This window comes from Bidens hawaiensis, unplaced genomic scaffold (assembly GCF_021521415.1).
Source record: "Bidens hawaiensis isolate Kalapana, Puna unplaced genomic scaffold, B.hawaiensis_p1.1 tig00054713_1, whole genome shotgun sequence".
NCBI lineage: Eukaryota > Viridiplantae > Streptophyta > Magnoliopsida > Asterales > Asteraceae > Bidens > Bidens hawaiensis.
This window is the reverse complement of record NW_027499840.1, coordinates 65568-83563: the sequence shown is the minus strand read 5'-3', so window position 1 is coordinate 83563 and position 17996 is coordinate 65568. Positions and strand designations below refer to the sequence as shown.

Below are 17996 nucleotides of genomic sequence, written 5' to 3'. Positions count from 1 at the left end.
AAACCGTAATAGTTCAACATCTCTACTGAATCTTGGATTTTGATATAGAATCTAAAGAGATTATAAGAAAATCATATAATAATAAATATCAATGCCAACGAAAACGGAAAAAAAGGAATTGTCAATGAATGAATAATATGAGAATCAGCTAGTAGAGTATAAAATATAACTTTACCGGAAAACGATTAATCTCCCTATCTAGAATAGACGATGGTGGAGGTAGTAATCCAAAACAGAGAGAGAGAGAGAGAAATGATTAGGGTTTTCGAGTCTAAAGGTTTAAATAATGTGAATAAGATGATTTAACAATAATAGAAAATGAAACGTATGACTTCACAATGATGTGACATTAAGATATACACCTTAAAATCATAACAAGTGGAAATTCTTGATAGTATAGTAAGAATTTATTTTTATTTTTTTGTCAACTTTAGTAAATTTGATAGCAATAAATATGTACATTAGTAAAAAAAAAGTACAAATATGCACATCTAGCACAAGTCAATAGTGTCAAATTGTTACGATGAAAGATTAGGTATTTTTTCTCTTTTAAAATAGTGATTTTTTTAGGAGGGGGTGGGGGGGTGGTTTAATATAACAGGTTTTTCTTTAAGAAGTACATTTAGCATGAACCTTTAAGCTTCTTTTACGTACTTTTGAAATACATTTTTTAAAAAGTTAAAATTTTAGGTAGCGTTTAGTATGCAGTAATCATAAAGGGAATGGAATGATTTATTGCTTGGGAATGAAAAATATGATGTTTGGTTGCTTAATGGAATGGAATCATTCATTACACATGGAATCCTATTCCATCAAAACCATTCATTCCCCCTCCCTTCTTTTTTTTCATTCCATCCTCATTCACCATACTTTCTTAACATCACCACCTAACAACATCAACCACCACCACTACCATAGCCACCACCTTCGCCGTATCCACCACCACCTCCGTCACCACCTCCGACGCCACCACCACCACCGTCGTAACCACCACCGTCATCGCCACCACCACCACCTTACCACTAGCGCTACCACCGCCACCACGCCGCCGCCACCACCATTGTCACCGTAACCACCACTACCATTTCCACCGTACCCACCGCAACCATTGTCACCGTCGCCGCCTGACTATCACCGCCACCGCCGCCTGACTTCAACCACCGTCGCCACCACCCTACCATCGCCATCACTACCAATGCTACCATCGCTTGACCACCGCCACCCCTCCCACCACCACCACCACCACCATAACCACCGCCCTTGACGCCTGACCGCCACTACCACCACCGTCGCCACCACCATTTTTTTTTTTTGTAAAATAGCTTACTCTGAGAAAAAAGTGTTTTTATTATTTATATTTCATTCCTATAATTTTTTTGGATACCAAATAACATTAACTAATGATTCATTTCATTCCCATAGGTTAACCAAACAAGACAAATGAATGGTAATGATCCATTTCATTCATTTGTTCATTTCATTCCTTTTTCCATTCCATTCCTCCTTCATTCCATTACCTCAAACCAAACATTATTTTGTAGGTAACGTAATAGACTTTATAAGAGTTGTAAAATTTTTTTAACATTTACAATAACCAAATCATGTTTTCTACCACTTGAACACTTTGAGAATACTATTAAAGTATTAAAGCTTTATTGACTATAAACATTATTAGAAATACAAATTTTTTGAGTATCACACATCGTCATATGATTGCATGGGGTTTTATTTAATCTTAGGCAATTACCCCCAAACTATATATATATACACATCATTCTAATAGGAGATTGATGTGTTTTAACTTCAACTTTTCTCAAGTTTTAGAGTGCATCTTCATCTTTTGGCTCACTTCGCTTGTGTGTTCGGTCACAGTTGATGCACCGTCAACTTCAATCCCTTGTTCACTCTTCTTAACAGATACCTTTTGGTCCTCACAAAGAAACTTTCTAAGCCAAACAGCCGAGTTTTTCGGGTACCTTTGTAAGTCTTTTGCATAATCGACATAGATCATACCAAATCGGATATTATAACCAGACATCCATTCAAAGCTATCCATGAATGACCAAATAAAGTATCCCTTCACATTTACTTTGTTGCTATAACATAACACACCAAGATAAGTATCAACATCTTCCATGATGTTACAATAATGAAAATAAGTTAATACAAATATTTGGACTCTAACTTACAGCCTTGCCACCTTGATGGCTTTAAGATGATTCGTTATGTAATTGATTCGAAATGTATCATTGCGGGCTTCTTCATATGTTTTTCCAGGATCATTCTTGTCAGGAGAACCTACCACAAGATATATCAATATACCAACTTAAAATGTGACATATATAACATGGATAAGAAGGAATAAAAGATGCTATTTAAAGTTTAATGATTTACCATTCTCGGTGATGATAATATCTTGTGTAATGTTGTTCTTATTTTTTATGAGTACCAAGAGTTCCATAAATTGCTCAGGACAAGAAAAAAACTCTGAACCTTCATATGACTGTTGAATTGGGTTAGCAACCACAAAAAGAAAAAAACTTGTTATTTGTGAATATGCAACTGTGAAAAGTGCAACTTTTCACTAAATAACCCATATCTAGTTATACTTTTATTTTTGTCACTAGATAATGATACATTTCATGTATATATCACTACTAGAAAACAAGCATTAGCGATTAATATGTGACCGAACTCACAACGGTCGCAAACCTTTTGATAAAGAAATGTTGGTTGCAAAAGTGAAAAACAAAAAAAAAAAAAAAAACACAAATTGTTTACAAAGCGGCTGCAAATTTTATTAAACTTAGAGGTAATATACGTTGCAAAAAATGGAAATTGCTTATTAAATTGTAATAAAATTGCGGTCTCAAATTGAGTAAGACCCGGGGTTCACAAAAAGCTATTTGTGACCATAAATGTGATCGCAAATGACCGGTTAATTAGTAACGATAATGCTTCCTAATTCAAGTAAAAGTAGTCTTACAGGCTCTCCAACATAGCATCCCTTGGGGTCTTGTACTAAAACATTAGAAAACAAAATACATTTACATTTATAAACAAACAATAATATTTTGCAAACAATCCAAACAATTCCAGTTGATACCTAATTGCTTGAAGTGACAATCTGTAGAATACCCTTGAGGAATTTCATTAGAGGGTTCTTGATATTTAGCAAAACTCGCAAAGTAGTAGTTTATTCCCAAAAAATCATACGAAGAAATCAACTTTTTTTGTTGTTCGATTGAAAATTTGGGTAAGACACGCCCATTCGGGTAATCTGGTGTTGCGGTGGTGGCCAATATCTGCATGTTCTTAGGCCAGCAACCTTTTGTTAATGGCTCTAGAAACCTAAAATGCGTGTCAAGATATATGTATAGCATGTTAAAAAATTTTAACGTATAATGGTTATATGCACACATGAATATTATTCTCACCATCCGAAGTTAAAATTGTAGGCAAGATCAACAGCCTGGATGTCTTGCTGATGGCTTGAACCACGATAAGGTTGAAAATAGCTGCAGCTGAGCGTTATGCCTATCTTGCCCTTTTGAAAAGACTGAAACAAATGTGTAAGTATTTAATCATCATTTAAACTAATCCGCTTTGTAAACACTGAAAAACAAAGGAATAACATCGCTAAAGGTCGTGGTAGCTAGATATTTGAAATAAAACAAGTAATTAATTTGATTTTGTGACAGATTGCTGACGGAATTTCATCATCATCATCATCATCATCATCGTACTCAGCATATCCCACCAATAGTAAAGCTATGGTAGGATCTGAGGAGGGTAAGATGTAGAGAGCATTACCTCTACTAACGGAATTTATGATGACATAACTACCCTACAAGTTTAAAAGTTTGGATACAATTGTTTTTTGTCGACGATTTAACAGTTGAACTAAAAAAAAGTTCTTCTTTCAACAAGCTTTCCGTAACAAATTGTTGCTAAATTGACAAAAGCTAATTACCTTGTAAGTTTCTTCATATAATCTATAAGCTGCTGCATGTGAGTTCAATAAGTTGTAAGCTACTATATATGGTTCAACTTGAGGGTTGCCTTCTTGACTTTTGCCACCTCGTCCGGGTGCAAATATACCTTGCACATAGCCAACGTATACGAATGTACGTGGCTCATTCAGTGTCACCCAGTTCTTCACCCGGTCTCCGAACTCCCAAAAACAAACATCCACATAATTGACAAAATCATCCCTAATGGTTAATTTACCAAGCAAATAAGTTGTGAGATGCACAAATGCAAACATAAAAAGTAAACAACATAAAAACAAAATATACTAACACTATTTTTGAACTTAAAAAACCCTTGTACTCTTCTTCCAAAGCAATTGGAGTATCCCAGTGAAAGAGGGTGACAAATGGATCGATATCATTGGCTAATAACTCATCAATTAACTTGTAGTAGACGTGCACAAATCGGGTTCAACTGGAAAACCCGAACCGGTTCGAAACCGGTTTTTTCATACCGGGTTGTAAAATGGAACCGGTTCCAATCAAGAACCGGTTCGGTTCCCGACCCGAACCGATGCCCAGATATGCTAACTTTTAAGAACCGGGTAGGGTATGAACCGGAACCGGTTTTTACGTAAAAACCGGTTCCACCGGTTTTTTTTGAAATTTAAATATTATAGCCGTTAGGAACCGGTTCCAACGGCTATATAGCCGTTTTTGACCGTTGGAACCGGTTTTTTAACTACAAATAGGTTATTTTCTTACTATAAATAGCAAGGTTTGTTTGTGTACTTGTTAAACCAATTCCAAAACTATAAAACACACTCCAAACCACAATTAACCTTAAACCGACAACAAATGGCAACTAATGATGACGTTGTTATGGTGATCGAAACAACAAGATGCCCCGATGTTTGGGTTCATTACGATTTGTGTCTCATGACCGACTCACATGAGTTGGCACGTTGCAAATATTGCTCGAAGTTTCTTAAAGCAGGGTCCAACTCGACATTACGAAAACATACGAATAAGTATTGTCGAGAGAAAAGAAGGTTGGAAGCTAAAAAAACGGAAGTGGGAGAGTCGTCCGGCTCTACAACCCAAAAATAAGTATTCCCGGATTAAAACGACGGACTTTGTTTTTTATGTTTTAGTTGTTATGTTTAGTATCGTTTATGTTTTAATAATGTTTGTAATAGTTATTTTTTAAATAAATAAAATGTTCGTCGTTATTAAAAAAGTAACAAAAATTAATCATGAGTAACAAAAGTAATTATAATAAAACAAATCAAAACTAAATATTAGTTGAACAAGTTACAAATAATTTTACCAAAACAAATAATTACAACTCTTATTCGTCTTCATTCTCGTCTTCACCCTCGTCTTCGTTATCGGAAGAAACCCCGTCCTCCGCCTCCTCATCATGAATATGACGCTCTATTGGTATTTCGTCTTCAAAGTTCGCCTTGTGTTGTACACGATCCACCGCATCCAAATGGTCCTTTAGGCAAATGCAAACCTCTAGAGACTCGGGAGTTAGTTTTGTTCTTCGCATAGATAACACCCTCCCACTAAGAGAAAAAACCGATTCGGAAGCAACCGTTGAGGCTTGTACGGCAAGCAAATCACGAGCCATGGCGGATAGAATGGGAAATTCGTTTTGTTTACCTTTCCACCAAGCCAACAAATCAATATTGCGAACCTCGTTGTATAACGAACTTTGCCATTCTATCTTGAACTTGAGTCGTGTTGTAACGAAATAGTGTACCATCTTTACCCAAGTCAATTTGATCGGTCGTGCCAATCCCTTTCAACGCATTGCAATATGGCTTCTCGATGTGCTTTCTCAAAGTAGAGTTGGAATCGTGCTTTAATATTGAACCACATAGTTTGCAACGAGCCTTTTGATAACCTTCGTCATCCACAATCAAATCTCAATTCTTCCATATGTCTTGGTTACGGTTATGGTTGACTACCGTAACAACCCTTGGGTCCTCCGTAACAGGAACGGGGGCAACAAAAGCACTCTTCTTAGCCTTCTTGTTAGTTTTTTTGATGGGTGCCATAATAATATTTAGTTGGATGGTCGGGTAAAGGAACGGGTTTGCTAAAGGAGTAGTATTTTAGTTTGTTTTTGAGTTTGGTGGTGAAATAAGTGGTGGAAACAAGTTATATATAGGTTTGGGCATCAAAAACCGGTTCCAACGGCTATATTACCGTTGGAACCGGTTCCAACGGATCTATTGTCTCAAAAACCGGTTCCAACGGCTATATTACCGTTGGAACCGGTTCCAACGGCTAATTGGTGTCTAAAAAACCGGTTCCAACGGCTATATTACCGTTGGAACCGGTTCCAACGGCTAGTTTGACTTTTGTTTGACCCTTCAAAAAAAAACCCGTCGGAACCGGTTTTTCCAGGTACGAACCGAACCGGTTCCAATTAAGAACCGGGTAGGAACCGGGTTGGAACTGATACTGACATACAAATAGGAGAACCGGGTACGATTTTCGGGTACAAAAATACCCAAACTGGGTATTGTACCAACCGGGTTTTGGAACTGGAACCGGTTCCGGTTCGGTTCCACCAGTTAGGTTCCAGAACCGGTTTTTTTGTGCACGTCTAACTTGTAGTATTCGATTCCTTCTGTGTTTTTACCCATACTTATTTTACCACCTATACAATTATACAAAGGAACAAGTTTAAAACTTAAGATATATTATAGTTTTTAGACATTCAATTCCGTCACTTTTTTTAGCTGAATTTTCCCAAAGGCCGATATATAGGGTGTACGTGTTTGGGATTCCTTATTCAAGTCCAAAATGAATTCTTGTAAAAAGGACTTTTAACATATAACTTTTTGAAAAGGAGTATTCAAAAAAAGTGTTTGGATTAACTTTTAAGCAATAAGTCAATAAGTTATTGTAGGTCCTGAAATCGGACAAACGAACTGATTTTGTTCTTGATAAATAATCGAGACGGGTGCGGTATAAACAAACGATCGAACAAAAGTATAAAAATAATATAAAAGATAGTGAACTACTCCGTAATCGGTAATAAAAAATTGATAATACAAGGGGTGCGGTATAAACAAACGATCGAACAAAAGTATAAAAATAACATAAATATATAATACGAGTTTCGCAATATTGATATCGTAAGTCACAAATTATTGGCCTTAAAGTCGAAACAAAATTCAAGCATAGATAGAAAATTAATTACAAAGAAGAAGATGAATCATAGATATTACATCAAAAAATGTTGACTTACCTTATTAATGTAAATTGACAAAAAAAAATGACATATTTTAAGTTGTTTTTTATAAAAAAAATGTTTAGGATTGTAGTTGAGAAGGGTGTAATGGATAATACTCGTCCTCACCAAACTCAAAAGTGCATAAAGTTGGAATTCCTTAACTTTTCAAAAACCTCATTTTTACCCTATCTAAAAAGTTAAAATCTAAAAGAGCTTATGGATTACCAAACACCTTTTAAACTATTAACTTCTACTAAAAATTAAAATTGCCAAAAGAAGGTTTCAATAAGAAATCCCAAAGTAACATGAGGATTTTATTAATTTTTCTTCTACAATAAAGTATTATGAGGATTTTATTTTAGTTTGGAACCACTGAAGCCTGTCACTTCACCTGGTAATATTCTTGACCATGAAATAGAGAATCGGTATGCGTTTACTCCCATTTTCTTCAGCAGTTGAACATCTTCCTGACAAGTTATACATTTGACACAAAGTTATGAACAAATGAATATGCAAATTGCACTATAATATTCGTTAGAATTTTTTAACCCTTAGCTATAAAAAATGAGCATCAGAATAGAGCATAGCCCAAGTCACAAAAGAACATGTAATCCAACTATATATATGATTCAAAATACGAAAAATACCTACCTATATATATATATATATATATATATATATTTTTTTTTTTTTTAATTTTCATATTTGATATAGTCGTTTCAGCCATCATTTATATTCCTTTTATCGTTAAAGTGTTTGATTCGATCCCTTGAAATAGATAGATGAGTAACAACCGTCAAAACCAATTCCGTACATATTTTTTTCTCATTAGTATGTTAACAACTGAGTACAACTTGGAGCATGTTTTCGAAAAATATTTTGTTACCTTGATTCTTGAATAATTATCAACACTATGGCATCCATTTGTACCCCCCGTCTTGTCTGATCATCAAATTTATACTATTAGATTGGAGATCGATTACAAAAAAAATTGAAGTGTAAGAGATAGAGAGAGAGACCAGGATATCTCAAGCTAAAAGAGTCCCATATACTTAATCCTTTACCATTTGCTCTCCAACCACCTTCAATCTGAAATCAAAATCATGGTCAAGAGAACAAACTGTTTTCTTTAAACAAATTTTATAAGGCTATTAAAAAGTTTATATTCTATTAAACAACACCATAGACAATATTTAGAAAAAAAAAGACTTTTATAGTTTATTTAGTTTCATCATCTTTTAATAAAAAAATGAAAAAAAAAAAACTTTTTAGTAGACTTTTAACATTTTAGCTGTTTTGCCCATTTAATTAGGTTTTAAAAACTTTTAGATTAACAAAACATAATAAAAAGAATAGAATATATGGCTCCGGCCTGATCATCCAACACGTTCGATTGTTTTTTAAAAAGTTACCTTAAATATATATAAACGAAACCTCCATATTTTCTTTCAAACTACCAGATTGCTCTATTTGTAAATAGTGATTTACCATGCATTTAACCTGAATTCATTATAACATTTCATTATATTAAAAATTAGCCTCCCCAAATATTTGATATGAAAATCCTATAAAATAGAGATATAATACCAATTAATATCCGATATTTTTAAAAAAATATTATTTATAATTATGAAACAATTTTATAATAAAAAAAATAAGCAGGTCATGGGTGATAGCTTTTAAACATGTTATAACATCTCATTTATTTATAAAACTCTTTCATCAAACTCTAAGTATATTATCAATTTTCTTATAATAAATAAAATTAAAATACAAAAAATATATAAATATTAGAAACGTAAAATGTAAAACAAAGATCGTAATCAAACCCTAATTTAATTTCTCAATATGGATATGGTTACATGATTCTTTTTTCTTTTAAGTTTAACTTAAATGAAATGTTTCACAAAATAATATTCAGTTTATACAAATGAACATATGAATAAATATAAAAATTAAGTATATAATTCATTCAACGCTTAATTAAAAAATGAACATAAACCAACATAAATTAATTAAAATAGGTTCAAGTATATCATTAACTTCTAACAATAAATAAACTAAAATTCAAAAAAATACATTCACAATATTAGAAACAAAAAATTTAAACACCCCTCATAATACGGGGGATAAAAACTAGTATATATAAATATATATAGGGGAAAATTAACGTACAAATGAAATTAGTGTACTAAACGTGAAAATCAAGTAAAGTAATTATATATACAAGTAGAATAATCATGTACATGTAATTACTCTATGATGTAATTACACAATTACTCTACATGTATATATAATTACTCTACTTGATTCACACTTTTAGCATGTTAATTTCATTTTCATTTGATCCAAACCCTATGTGTGTGTGTGTGTGTGTGTGTGTGTGTGTGTGTGTGTGTGTGTGTGCAAGTTCAAATGAAAAGTCAGAGAAAACTTAAAAATTTTTAAAATATTATTTTTAACTTTTTAAAATTTTTTATGTAGTTTATTTTTTTCCATTATTCTTATATGTTGATATTGTTAGAAAAAAAACCTTGTTGGTGTGGTGCATATGTGCAATAGTGTGTCTTGCATATATGTAAAAGTGTTGTATTGCATAAAATACATCACTATTGCACAGATTTAATACAAAATATTGTATATATGCAATATAATATTAATACACACATCAAATACACATTAGTACGTATATGTAATACAACATAACTACACATGTGCACTACATCGATTTTTATTTTTATATTTGTTTTGCATATAATACAACACTACTACACATATATATACAATACAAAAAAATTGAATATATGCAATTAAATACTATTGAACATAAAAATACATAGTAATAAACATGTGTAAAACAACAGTATTGCATAGTAATACGTATGTGCATTACAACGTCTTTTTTTATTAGTTTTATTTTTTATTCATTTCTAGTGAAGAGTAACAAAATATACGAATAATAAAAAAACGGAAATTTGTAAATATTTTCTATTTTTAATTAAAATGAGTTTTTTAAGATTTATTAAGTTTTATTTCTAAGGATGAGTTTTATCTTGATCATCTCATACAAACACATACTAGTTTTTATTCATATAGTATTACATTACTTGTTTCAAATATTTATATATTTTTTTAGATTTTAATTTTATTTATTGTAAGCAAGTTAATAATATACTTAAGATTTGGTGACGAAAGAGTTTCCCAAATAAATAAGATGTTATACACGGTTTAAAAGCTATTTCGGTTTGGTGAGACTCATGACCCGCTTATTTTTTTTACTATAAAGTTGTTTAATTATAATAATATCATTTTTAAGAAAAATCCTATACTAATTTTTAGTATATCCCTATTTTATAGGATTTTTGTATCAAATATTTGGTGAGATTAATTTATAATTTAATGAGATGTTATAACTCGTTTAAGGGCTATTTGGGCTTGGTGAGACCCATATCCGTGAATCCGGGTCAAATGTATGAGAAACCTCCATTTCTAATAAAGCAATCAGGTAGCTTGAGAGAATGTACGGATATTTCGTTTATATAGAGAGAGAAAATGGTTCAAATAAAAACAATTGTTTTGTGAGAAGTATTAGAAAGCTTTAAAACAAAGTACATCACCTAAATAGGACACTATAACATGTAAATAGGAAACTATGCAACTTTTAGAAACTACCAATCTCAATCATTAGATCCTAGATCCAAGGGTCTATATTTATTCTTATGTTTCTCACGATACTATTGTTTTTTACGTTAACCTTAGCATATATATTTATATACACACACACACACACACACTAGTTTTTACCCCCCTATTACGGGGTTGTTTTATATTATTTGTTTTTAATATTTAATTATTTTTTGAATTTTTATCTTTTTTTTGTATGAAAGTTAGTAATATACTTATGGTTTGATGATAAATTGTTTCACAAATAAATAAAATGTTATAACCCGGTTTAAAAGCTATATGAGTTTGATGAGACCAAAGGCCCGTTTATTTTTTTTACTACAAATTGGTTTTTTAATTATAAATAATATATATCTTTTTTTTAAATAAATCATATATTAATTTTTAGTATATCCCTACTTTATAGGATTATTATAACAAATCTTTGGTGAGATTAGTTTTTAATTTAATGAGGTGTTATAACCCGTTTAATAGATATATGGGTTTGATAAGAATCATACCCGTGAATTCGGGTCAAATGCATGAGAAGCCTTCATTTAAAAATCAAGCAAATCTGGTGACTCCAAAAAAAGGGGGAGCGACCACATCGTGACACCCAGGATTTTTAGGTTTTCGCTTATATTATATATATATATATATGTGTGTGTGGGGGGGATATTTTGAGAACTTGATGAGTTGTAAGAACTTTAAGAACTCAGTTTTTGAACCACGCATTTAATTAAATGATATGAAATATGTGGCTTAGATTAACTGTAATTAAAAAATGAATCAGGAGATAGAATAAATATTTTTGATAATTACACAAGTTTAAATGTTAGTTACACATGTATAAAAAGTCGATTCGGTGTGTAAAAAACTACTGCAATTTTTTTGTACATAACTTACACTTACGTATTACACACGTGCAAAAAAAAATTCAAAAAAAAAGGTTACGTTGAGTTTTTTCGAGTTCTTAAAACTCAAAGCGTTTCTCAAAAGAAATCAATTCTATATATGTATGTATATATATTAATTATAATATTGAAAAATTATATATACATGAAAAAAATATGTATCTTTAATGTTTAAACCCAATTTCCCAATTCATTTAAGCATATATTTTTATAAATATTGTTGCACAACCCAAATAATAACCCAATAAATTAAACACCTCTCTCTCTCTCTCTCTCTCTAAATAAAAAAGAAAACACATCTTTTTTACTTAAGGTTCAATTTTTTCCTCACATGTAGGCTAAAAGATTTAACTAATCTCGGGGACAACTCTGATGTCAATCTGACTATGTTACGGATCTTATAACCACAACTATCTACGATCATTAGGTGGTTTTTAACAAACTGTTGGAAAGATGGTTGTAGGATTACGCTGGGTTGGTGCTATTTTAGTTATAGTGAGGCGCACCTGCTATGCAGATGATCCTACTCCAAAGATAAAATCGTCGGGAAAATCACTGCGGTTAATCTCGAAAGCATGATCAAGAGTATTACTGAACTCCGACATCATTCCAGTAGCCATAGCAAATAATTAAGCGTAGCAGGCTATCTTCAGAGAAAATGCTTAGAACTTATACACAAACGCTTACCTGTTAGCTCTTATATTTATAGAGTCCAAAAAACAATGTCAAGTTAGAGTTGCTATAGATAGATAACCATATATGTTTGAAGAAACACTAAGTGAACCCTGGACAGATTATAGATAATCTGGGAGTTAAGTAATGTTTCCCACGAGGATGAGGTCCAGCAGAGAAGGTTGTTCTTCTAGAAACCTGCAAAACAAACACCGTAAGCTCGTCACTGAGAAGGGGGGGTTCCTCCTTGTGACCACCCTCCGGCGTGAGAATCAGACTAGATTGCTCTGAATATAAGTGTATATTAAGAGATTGCTAGATAAGATTGAGATATCAGATGATATCCTTACCATTCCAAGGTGTTGGAGTATTTATAGCCGAAGGTAGGTTTCCTAGAAGGTACAGCCGGCTGAATAGTATTCCTGTTCCACCAACAGTGGACTACGCACAGGCCATGCTGGTTGGTGGATAGGCTACGGCCAACAGTAAAGGTCGGCTGTATACTGTTCCTTTACTGCCGGCTACGCACTGTTCCACCAACTGTAGGCTGCGCATGTCCCATCGTAAGGGTTGGTGAGTAGGCAGCGGCTAATAGTGACAAACAGTACTAGAGGGTGCTCCTCCTCGTATTGTTGTCGGTGAGCTGTCACCCTGTGATTGGTTCATGGGCTGCTCTGGTCAAATTGTCTGTTCCGCCCATACCTTAGTAGGTATAGTACGAAAGACCTTCCAGAAGCATACGGACTGGCTCATTTAGGCGGGAGTATTCCCGCCTTGCTCATTCCTTCATGTGACTACTGAAGTGGCTAATGCCTTGTGCGTGTAGCCTTGCTGTTAGTGCGGGTAGCCTTCCCTGATGGCTTGTATCCGCAGCTGCGGGAACAGGCGGGATACTTCACCATTGGGAGGCTTTCCCTGCGGGTACAGCTGGCGTACTGCGCGTAAGGTTCTTTGAGCATGGTGGGTCCTGCTGGAGCAGTTAGTCATTGCGCAGACGTCCCTGTTCAAGGTGAGTCTTGCGGGTCCAACTGGGCTCTGCTGGGACCTACCTCTTCAAGTCCCCCCAGTCCATTGTTCTTCTCATGAATTATTAATGTTGGTACATGTATGTCAGTAGTTCATAGTCTAGCATTTGTAATCGAGTCTGTAATGTAATTATGTTTTGTTTATGTTTGTTTTGTAATGCGCGAAGTTGTCAACAAGTTCGCTATGGCGAACTTGTTGAATCAGCGAAGTTATGGACAACTTCGCCTGTGGCGAAGTTGTCGTGTTTATATACTGTTTCAGACGAAACAGTTTAAAAGGTTGTTCGTTTTAGGGTTTTCGTTTCAGTTTTCAGTAACCGAGTTACGTGTCATAGTCTGTAACGGTGACCTCGGGTCACGTGTTTGTTATCAATATAACGTGGTTGGTTTATTGCTTGTGTGTTCGATCTCTATATTCTCTACACTCGTATCTACCTACGCAGGGATTCCGCACCTGCGTTGTTAGAGACATCCCGTGTACGATCCGTCCAGGAACCTACAATTGGTATCAGAGCCAATCGGCTCGATTGTGAGGTTCGGGATTTCACGCGGGTGTAGAAAACGTCTCGTTTGACCTATTCGCGGGACGTGTTTTTGTTGGGATTGAGTTTTGCTAGTGCTTGACAGTCATTTTCAAGCCTTTGCATTGATCGGGAGCTGCTGGATTGACGAAAACAGATCTGAACAAACTTCCCTGTTCATCGGGCGAAGTTACCGTTCATCGGGCGAAGTTACCATTCTTCAGGCGAAGTTGCCGTCGCTGGAATTAGGGTTTTTGGCGAAGATATAAGGATTAGCGAAGTTAACTACAACTTCGCTCACTTCATAAGTTCGCCTTAGCGAAGTTATCCGCAACTTCGCTTCAAACCCAAGTTCGCTCAACTCATAAGTTCGCCAGAGCTAAGCGAAGTTATTCTTAACTTCGCCCAAATCAAGCGAATTTAAGATCTCAGCGAAGTTCTCTTTCAGCGAAGTTAACCTTCAAGCGAAGTTATTCTTAACTTCGCCAACTGAGCTGTTTTAATATTTTTTTTGTTTTCCAGGTTTTTTCAGGTTTTTGCAAGGATGTCGTCGATCAATATCTCCGACTTGGTCAAGATGGAAGTAGAAGCGGGGTCTGCCACTAAGGCCCCGAGGCTGATGAAGGGAACTGACTTCGTGGCATGGAAGGACAGATTCATCCAATACATCAAATACCAGGATGCCAAAATGTGGGTGTGCATCCAGGATGGATATATCCCTCCAACTGCGCAATACGAAGGTCGCGATGTGGTTAAGAAGTACAGCAAAATGGAGGACGAAGAGAAGAAAATGTACGAGGCCGAAAGCAAGGCCCATGCTGCGATAACAATGGCACTTCCTCAAGAGGTTCTCCATACGTTCCGAAAGTACACTTCTGCGAGAGAGCTTTGGGATGCTCTTGAAAATAGATTCGAGGGGAATGTGGGTATACGTGCATCAAAGATCAAACTCTTAAAAACCCAGTTCTCCGTCTTCAAATTTTTGAAGAACGAATCACTGGATGATATTATCACCAGATACTATCATCTAATGACAGAGCTCAGCAATTATTCAATTGCTTACCGAGAAGAAGAGATCGTTGAAAAGCTTCTCGATGCTCTCCCACCGAAGTGGGAAATGTACACCGTCCTTATGAGGGAAGACAGAGACTTTCCAAATTGTGATCTTGAAACGGCAGTAAACAAGCTCAGAACTTATGAGCTTAATATGGTTCGAAAGGAAACACCAACAGATCAGATACAAGACCCTGGTATGTATGGTGCTAAGGTTAACTCAGGCTCAAGTTCAAGGCCTGAATCTGCTGCTTTTTACTCGAAAGGGGAGTCAGGCTCTGACTCGTCTCATGAAGGAAAAGTTTCTGTAAACACGAATGGTGATGTATGTTTCGTTGCTGGAGGATCTAGTACTTCAAAGCCTCAAGCATCCACAAGTAGTTTTTCTGCAAATGCATCTAGCAATAGTTATTCCAAGATGCCTATGAGTGTAAAATCTGCTGAAGAGCAGTTTGCAGTCTATGCATCATTTATTGCTTCCTATGAAAACTACATCCAGGGGAAGATTGTGGACCCTGCTGTTCTAGATGAGGATTATGACCAGATCGATGCTGATGATCTGGAGGAGATGGATTTGCAATGGCAAATGGCCATGATAGTGAGGAGAGTCAAGCGTTTCATGAATAAGACGGGGAGAAAGTTTGTTGGTGGTCGGCCCGGGTTCGACAAGTCCAAAGTAAGGTGCTATAATTGTCAACAGTACGGGCACTTTGCCAAGGAATGCAGAAATGAGAGGGTTGAACGAGGACAAGGTCGACCTACACAACACTCAGGAGTTAACAGAGAGATAAATGCCATGTTGACCAGAGAGGCAGGAGAGTACAACTGGAATCAACGCTCAAGTGGTTCTGGTGAGCAAGCAAACATGGCTGAGTCTGAAGCTGAAGAATGTAAGAAGGTTGAAGAAATTGAGAAAGCAAATGAAGAAGAAACCGCTTTCATGGCAAATGACAAAGATAATCGCTCCGAGGTAAGTCCTAAAACTATTTGTACTAGTTGTGAGAATTTGTCTGAGCAACTTAAAACAATAACTGATCAGTATGTCCATTTAGATGCTGACTTTAAAACTATTAAAGAAGATCACCATTTTACGAAAGCAAGAGAAACGAGTTATAAAATTAAAATAAAAGCATGTGAAAAAGACGTTCAAAGCTTAAAAATTAAACTTGCTGAGAAAATTGAAATAATTGATCTTAGTTATGAAGTTTTGGAGGAAAAAACTAAAGTGATTGCTGATCGAGATAAACAGATTGCTGACCACCAGGTAAAGGTGGTGGAACTGAACCGCAAACTTGAGCAGTTCAGAAATTCCTCGGCCATCCTTGATCACCTCGTGAGTGATCCAGGTACCTCTGCAAAGAGGGGAGGAATCGGATATAATGAAGTTCCACCACCCTTTAACCACAACTATACTTATAATCCGAGTGTTCAGAAATCTGTCGATTTCGAAGTTCCTCAGACAACTCCAATCAAGATTACAAGTGTAAAACCAAGTGTTAGCTGTGGAGAAACAAGTTCGAAAGTTTCTAATGTGAATATTTCTGTTTTGAGTCCAGTCTCATCGGATTCGGATAAGTTGTCCGAATCTGATCAGACAAAAGAGAAGGTAGGGTTACCCACCGATGGAGATACAAATAAAGTTTCTAAAAAGAGTTCTCCACTCAATCCGTACGTCCCACCTTATGTGAGACGAACGGCTGGTAACACTACCTCTACATCCAAACCAACATTTGACAAGAAATTGGAGAGTCGGTGTTGCTTTAGATGTAATAAGTTAGGGCATTTAGTTGCAGATTGCCCTCTGGAGCCGAGATTAAGAGGTATGAAGCCAAATAAAACTGAGTATAAGCGTCATTTTGTTACTGCTAAAAATGAAAACTTTAAAAAATGCCAAAATGTAACGAATTCAAGTTTTCATAAAAACCAACCTCAGTTTTACAACCAAACCTCAAGATATAGCACCTTCAATTCTCAAAGGTTTGGAAGGCATTACACACAATCTGCAGGGAGATTCCCTAACAGGACTTACAGAAATTATCCTGATGCTAACTTAAGAAAGCCAGGGTACGGGACGTATCGATCCAAGACCAATTGGTCTTGGGTCCCAAGATTCTAACTCTTTGTTTTATTGTGCAGGAACAGTTGAACAGGGCTGCAAACAATCTTTGGATTGTTGATAGCGGCTGTTCCAGGCACATGACAGGCAACAAACACTTGTTGCAAGACTTAAAACCTGTTCAGGGAGCTAGAGTTAGTTTTGCTGGTGAAAGCGGAGGAAGGATTACCGGTAGAGGAACTGTGTCGAATGGGAGAATGACACTTGAAAACGTAAATTTTGTGGAGGAATTAAAGCACAATCTGCTGAGTGTGTCGCAAATCTGTGATAAAGAATACACTGTCCATTTCACTAAGAATGAAGCGATTGTATTGAAGCCTGGTTTTCATATACCAGAAGAATGGATAGTAATGAAAGCTCCACGTGAAACGAATACATATGTGATGGATATGAGGTCTACTGAAATGGCCACCGGAGAATCCTGTTTAATGACGAAGGCAAGCGAATCAGAATCAGAATTATGGCACAGGAGAATGGGACATATTCATCTTCGTAAGATGAACTTCATTGTCAAAAATGGGCTTGTGATGGGCGTTCCCTTAAAGAGTTTTAACTTTGAAGATAAATGCATAGCGTGCAAGAAGGGAAAACAACACAAGAAAAGCCATCTCACCAAGACAATCAACTCAATTGCTGGTACTCTAGAACTACTTCATATGGATCTCTTCGGTCCGGTGAATGTACAAAGTCTAGGTGGTACTTCTTACTGCTTGGTGATAACTGATGATTACTCGCGATACTCGTGGGTATATTTTCTGAAAACGAAAGACGAGACGACTCAGATGGTGAAGAATCTGATTACAAAAGT

At 35.4% G+C, this 17996-nt stretch overlaps 1 protein-coding gene across 1 annotated transcript in view; it reads right to left on the bottom strand.

Annotated features, from left to right (window-relative positions):
- Positions 1-1813: 1813 nt before the first annotated feature.
- LOC143600655 (strictosidine-O-beta-D-glucosidase-like) overlaps positions 1814-17996 on the bottom strand; it is a 63909-nt gene continuing 47726 nt past the window's right edge. Inside the window, exons 6-11 of the mRNA XM_077078281.1 lie at positions 7611-7691; positions 4303-4415; positions 3932-4214; positions 3711-3847; positions 3058-3432; positions 1814-2180 (exon numbers count right to left, since the gene is read on the bottom strand). Coding sequence (XP_076934396.1) covers positions 1814-2180; positions 3058-3432; positions 3711-3847; positions 3932-4214; positions 4303-4415; positions 7611-7691 — 1356 coding nt within the window. The remainder of the gene's footprint in view (positions 2181-3057; positions 3433-3710; positions 3848-3931; positions 4215-4302; positions 4416-7610; positions 7692-17996) is intronic.